The 6,513-nt window shown below is 40.4% G+C and overlaps 1 protein-coding gene across 1 annotated transcript; it reads left to right on the top strand.

The window, feature by feature from the left end:
• Positions 1–322: 322 nt before the first annotated feature.
• UBE2B (ubiquitin conjugating enzyme E2 B) lies at positions 323–5,684 on the top strand. The gene is made up of 5 exons (XM_027643359.1): positions 323–461; positions 1,204–1,229; positions 2,262–2,351; positions 3,595–3,683; positions 4,489–5,684. Exons 1-5 carry the CDS (start codon positions 436–438, stop codon positions 4,615–4,617), a joined length of 360 nt encoding a protein of 119 aa, XP_027499160.1. The 5' UTR covers positions 323–435; the 3' UTR covers positions 4,618–5,684.
• Positions 5,685–6,513: the final 829 nt, after the last annotated feature.

The raw sequence follows: 6,513 nt of genomic DNA, 5'->3' as shown, positions 1-6,513 counted from the left end.
GTTGTGGCTGCAGCTTTTTCTCCTCTTCATGGTGGCAGCCAGCAGCAATTTCTCTTTCATAGTTCACTGTGCAGCACTGTAAATCCCAGCTGTCCATGGTGCTTTAAGTTATTTTACAGTTAATCCTTTGTTCCCTGAACACTTAATCAGACCTGCTGGGCTCTTGGAGTGTCTCAGAGTAAAACATGAGAAAACTTTTATGTGCATTGCCTTGTAGGTTTGTCTTTCAGAGTATGGATAATCTGCATGTAATGCTTTGTGTATTTTCTGATTTGGAATGAGAAAATATTTACAACAGTGGATGTTGCTGTTAAATTATACTTGCAGGTGGAAGTGTTCCATCTATATAAGACTTGTCGTTCTGTGTTTCTGATTTTTAGATTGCAAGAGGACCCTCCTGTGGGTGTCAGTGGTGCACCATCCGAGAATAATATAATGCAGTGGAATGCAGTTATATTTGGGTAAGAGTTTTTGGTCACTAGGAAATTCTACACCAGAGGGCTAAATATAATAATCTGGTGTTTGTTTTTACAATTATTCTCTTTTTTTTTTCTGTACATAAAGTCAGCAAACTGAGAGGAATGAGTGAGGATGCTGTTGTGGCAATAATTTGTTTTCAGTAATAAAGCGGAATGCATAGGGAAGAAAAACTTTACATTTTAAATTTGTTCAGCTTTCTGTGTTGAATAAAGCCTGCATGAAAGGGTTAGATTGTGTAGGAGTTGGGTTATGAAAAAGCAGGACTCCTCTTTAAAGTACATAAGCGTCACATGTTCCAGGCCATTAAATCCAGATGTATTGGCAGTGATTGGATTGATTCCCAGTGGGACGAGGTACAGGTTCTGTCTGGGAAGCTACATGTATCCTACAGAAGAGGAGCTGGCTTAGTATCCTTTTGTAGAACTGCAGTATGCTTGCTAGTAATCTGCTCAATAATTCCAGTCTGGTCACATAATGGCACATGTATTGCTTGGGATGATGATAAAATAGATATCCCAAATAGCAGAGTGACTGTGGGGGAGTGTCTTAGATACAGCAAAGCTCTCAGAGATTGCTTCTGCATGCTTCTCTAAGTATTTAGATTATTGCCTCTACCTATATCTTGGAGAGGATGAAGAAGATATAAAGTTGTTGAGTTAATTTGCCTGTGTGGAAGTAGGTAATGATCACTTTTAACTGGAGTTTCTTTTCAAAACCTTTCAGGCCAGAAGGGACACCTTTTGAAGATGGTAAGCTACTAACTTTTATATTCTTTGCCATTCTTATAAATATTGCCAGTATTAACATTGTTCTACTCTGGAAAAATAATAGATGTTATCTGTATATAATTTGAAAGAAGCCAAGCAGGTGAAGGTTTGTTGGCCATAAAAATATGCATCTTGATCTAAGCAGTGTCTTGTCACAGTGGCTGATGGTTAGTTAGGAAGCTGTGCAGTGATGCTGCCATCAAGCCTTGTTTGTACATGTACACCAGAGCCTTTAGCAGGGGATGTTGGCCTGGTGCTGCCAGATGTGTTTTCACATCTCCAGAGCTGAGCTCAACAAGACTCTGCTTTTCTCGTTTCATCTTCCTGGCACGTTTGATTCACTGCTGTTCTCCTAATGAAGAACAGGTGAAAAACCTTGAATTGTTCTGAATATAGAACTCAGTGAGGGCGAGGGAATCCCAAATTTGTACATAAACATGAAAGTTGGTGTGTAATGAACCTCCCTTAGGCATATGAGGAATAATGGGTTTAATAATTATAGTATTATTGCAGTAATTGGCAGCAGATGGGTTTTTCTCTGTGTTGGGTTGGAGGAGTTACAGTAAATTATTCACTGATCCATAATAAAGGTTTTCAGTGAATCAGTTATGAGCTCCAAAGACTGAGATTGCTGATTATGGAATTCCAGGGTTTTTTTGCTGGCACCACAGTGCCTTCTTAATGAAACGCCTTCAAGTCACCCAAGTCCACAGAACCAGCATGTTGGGTCACGGAAAAAGGGGAGGGCAGTGGGATAATGTTGGCTCTGGCTGCCTTTGCCATGCATACAGGGAGTCTCCAACCTTCTACCCAGCTTCTGCTGCTGGGTTTATTACTCTTAAATTTCATTGTCACTCGAAATACATGAAAAGAAATCCGACTCAGTGTTGTTTGTTTATGTAATGGTGAGAAGAAATACTGATCATGGAGCACATAAATTAATTTCTTGTCTATGTTCCTGGAGATGTTCTTTTGTTGTTAGTTATCTGATTGTCCTTATCTCTGTTTGGACAGGTACTTTTAAACTAGTAATAGAATTCTCCGAAGAATATCCAAATAAACCTCCAACTGTTAGGTTTCTATCAAAAATGTTCCATCCAAATGGTGAGTGAATCATCTTTATTTAGCTGTAATACCCATTAAATATTATGGTGTGGTCATGTACTCTCCAAACCTCCAGAATGCTTAACAGCTCTTCATCTCTCTTCATTGCCATCTCCTAAGTAGATGTCTAGGACAGCAACTGCTTGATGAAAAATTAAGAGTTATGATGCTATTAAGAAGCAGCTATCTGCCTCTTTCTAATCAATATGTACCCTCAGTAGCAAAGCCTGTGAGTATTTTCAGCAGCAGCTGCACTTAGGTTGGTTTCAAGAGGCAATTCTGGTTGCAGCTTCCTGCCCCCTTCCATTTAACAGCAGTTGTGTCTGTGCAGCCACATCGTGACTGCAGGGACCCGATGGAGCCAAATGTTATTTATTTCTGCTGGGCAAGATTTCAAGTCCCTGCTTTTGTCCTGTGCTCTGGACCAAGCTGGACTAGCACAGGGAGAACATGAGGATGCTCAGTCCCAGAGGAGGCATCTGACCTCAATTCTCTGATGAGGGCAGCACTGGGAGGGTGTGCACTGGGGTTCCTCCCCAGCACTTGATAGGTTTGACTCAGATATTCCTGCATTCAGGTTTTATTGAGAAAAACCCAAACCCTGCCTCTTGCCCCTCTGTAGCAACAATACCTCATGTCCTGGGCAGGCCAGTGTGTCTCTGCAGGGGGGTTGTGCTTTGTTGGGTTTTATTGGCACAAACACCTGGAGCACAGGGGTGTAGGACTCAGTGGTGAGTCTCAGGATCACCCAGACTCCATTAATCCAGACAGAAGCAGGATTTCAGGCACACTTTCCCATATTTTCTGTTGTCTGCCTTGGTGCATCTCATAGTGAGCACAGGGTTTGTGAAAACAGGGCAGGAACTCCCCCATCCAGTGTGTGGTGGCCTGAGTGGGTTCCAGTCCTGCAGTAAATGCCTTGCTGCTCCCTGGGAGGCCTCTCTGTGTGACAATATGGATCAGTCACACTGGAGGAGCAGCAAACCCAGTCTGCCCATTCCTGTGCTAATGCCAAAATCTTCAGACCTTCCCTCTTTTCCTCTTCAGCGTTCTGCTAATTTCAGTAATAAATCTCCAAAACACAACGTGTCAAGCTACAGAAGCTTGTGAGACATAACTGCTGTCCTCTTTCCTAAAGCATTAATTTATGCACAGAGTGCTTTGGAACAATAACTCTGCCTTGAACAGTATGTAATGAACTATAAATCTGGCAGGTTCTAAATGCTCTCTGTTGTGTTCGCAGTGTATGCGGATGGCAGCATATGTTTAGATATTCTTCAGAACCGCTGGAGTCCAACATATGATGTGTCATCTATTTTAACTTCAATTCAGGTAACTTTGCATCTGTTTTACCAAACAATGATGTTGTTGTTTGTCTCTATTCCAGAATACCCAGCTCAGTGATGGGGATAAGCCAGGCATCTCTATCTCGAGGGGAACTTCAAACCCCCGTGAGCTGAGCAGTAGCTTTTCAGATCAAATAAAGGCAGAGGTGCTGACCTACATAATTACTGATTCTGAGCTACAAAACTGCCATTATATATTTTTGGACAGGAAAGCAGTTACTGCTTTGGGTTCATTTTTAACTATTTTTAGTCAAGACAGGACATGAGCTGCAGAAATTTGCCTAGTGTTTCAAACACCAACCTTTGTCATGAAACTCTGCCCTTTGAAGTCCTCAAAGGGACAATACTGCTGGAACCTGCTACTTGGAATAAGTGAAAATGACCTGGTACAGCAGAAAGGCACATTTCCTTTTCTCCTGTGTGATTCTGTTTTTCTACAGTGAAGTTTTGTAGGAGACATTGTAAGCCCCTCTTCAGTCCTGAATGACAATAGAAGTGTAATTATCAAATAGTCAATTAGCTTCATAGTGCTGACTGGTGCAAAGGACCCTGTCCGTCTTAAGCTTGTGAACCTACAAGTGTGTGCAGCACTAATGCTTAAGCAGGGTGTAATTTGAGGTTCAGCAATGTAATTATGGGTGCCTAACCATGAGTTCAACCAGGTTTTATTCATCTAGCCCTTCTGAGTCATGTCTGCCCTCTGAAACACATTTGACTTGAAAGTTACAACTTGATTTTCCCTGATTTAAATGTGTTGGTTTGTCTCACATTATGTTTTCCCCTCTTTCCAGTCTCTGCTTGATGAACCCAATCCAAACAGTCCAGCAAACAGTCAGGCAGCACAGCTTTACCAGGAGAACAAACGTGAATATGAGAAAAGAGTTTCAGCTATTGTGGAACAAAGTTGGAATGATTCGTAACAGCTGCTGTGTTACTCTCCATCCTCCTAATCCTTATGTACAATTTAACTCTCAGTAGAAAGGCTACCAGAAATTTCAAGTGCCACAGTTCTATGAATTTGCATAAAACCTCATTTGCAAACAAAATTAAGCCCTCCAGTTTAGGAAAGCTAAAAGCTTGTGTATCTCGATTAACGTCCTTTTTATTGCATGGTATGAACTAAGTTATTGCTACATAAATTTGTAATATATCCTGTTTGTATTTTTTTTCCAAGTGTATAATGTTGGTGTGGAGTTTTCATGACAGAATATACACATTTTGTAAATCTGTACTTTTTCAAATATTGAATGCCTTATTTTTGAATTCTTTAGATTTTTAAATTGGAGAAAAGCACTTAAAGTTTTTATATATGAATATTTCATGTAAAACTGTTAAATACATAACCTTAGTGCAAGACATTCTGCTCTCACTCTGTATCTGTTTCCAAGGGCTCATTTTTAGTCCATTTTTCCTTTTGGTCTATGCTGATGGTACCATGCACTTTACAAACAGGAAAGTTAATCCATGATGTAACCATCTCCACAGGATGTCTTTGCTTCTGCACCAGAGCTTAGCTTGATTCTGTGTGTCCTCAGTTGTATGAGGAAGAGTTTTGGTAGCTGCTAATCACAAATGGGGAAACAGATGTAACTATTTTGCTAAAAATCCCACTTTAAACCAGCAGGGGAGTTGGAAACACCACCTGGATGAACCAGGCTTGGTGCTAATGTATTCTAATAACTTTTATTTTTCAGGGAGATTGTATTTTACCAAGTTGTAAAATGTTGTCATCTAAATCTGTCCTATATTCACACACTGTAATATAGTTTTGAATACCTTCCAGTAATTAAAGAGGTGTCCCATTAGTTTCCCTTGGGGGTGGGGAAAAAATTAATCACCAACAGAAGAAAACACGCCTGCAGATTTAATGGAGTTATTCTTTGAGGCTTGGCTGTGCATTGCCTGGTCAGGTCTCGTGTCTGTATCACAGAGGTTCCACATACTTCTAAACTGCTGGTTTTAAAGAAGTTTGGCTTTGCTTTTGGAAGTGTTGATGTGGTAATAATTTCTTACTGTATTCTATAAATCAGGCTGGATGACTACAGTAAAGAATTAGACCCTTTTTTTTTTTTCTTCCAGCAGCAAAATTGTAACCCCTTTGTCATAATTCCAACTGGCATTACATATGTATTAAAACCTCCAAATCCTATACCAAAATACAGCTCAGTGTTGCCTGGAAAGCAGTGGAACTTTATTTCAGCTAGAAGAGAAAATGTTGTTTATTTGCAACAGTCATGACTAAAAGCCTCAACGCACTGGAACAGGAATATCAGTTTACAGCTCACACCTTGTGAAGTTCTGTGATTTTAAGGAGCAGCACTCTCAGGTTTAAAACCAGCACTCAGAGTATTGTCAAGGCTCTTAGGAGCCTGTGGAGTAAAACTGCTCTAGCTTAGACAGGAGTTAGTGTGCAAAGGCACAGTAACAGAAGCATCAGTGCTAAGCAACAACTGAACTACACTCCCATGAAGTCAGTTTGCTTTCCTTGAGTTGATGAATTTGTGTTTAAAAATTCTTCAATCTGCATCTGATTAACGGAAGCCACAGAGGATCCAATTTGCCTTTTGGCTGTGGTGGAGTTACAGTAACACTGGCAAAGTGGTGCTGCATGGCCTGAAGCAGCATCAGGGCAGAGACTTTTTTTGTTCACAAACACAGTGTGGAGAAGCTTCCTGTTTCTAAGAATTAATCAAAGCTTTGAAGATTATTTTTTTAAATTTTGCCTCCTGTTTCAGTATTTTTGTTCCTCTGACGTGTGCATGAGAGTCATTAGTATCCACATTAATTTCATTATTCCTGAACAGCCACCTTGGCCT

Source organism: Corapipo altera, unplaced genomic scaffold, assembly GCF_003945725.1.
Source record: "Corapipo altera isolate COAL_440 unplaced genomic scaffold, ASM394572v1 75, whole genome shotgun sequence".
In the NCBI taxonomy this organism is placed as follows: Eukaryota; Metazoa; Chordata; class Aves; order Passeriformes; family Pipridae; genus Corapipo; species Corapipo altera.
The sequence above is the reverse complement of the archived record's forward strand: the minus strand, read 5'-3'. Positions and strand labels throughout refer to the sequence as shown.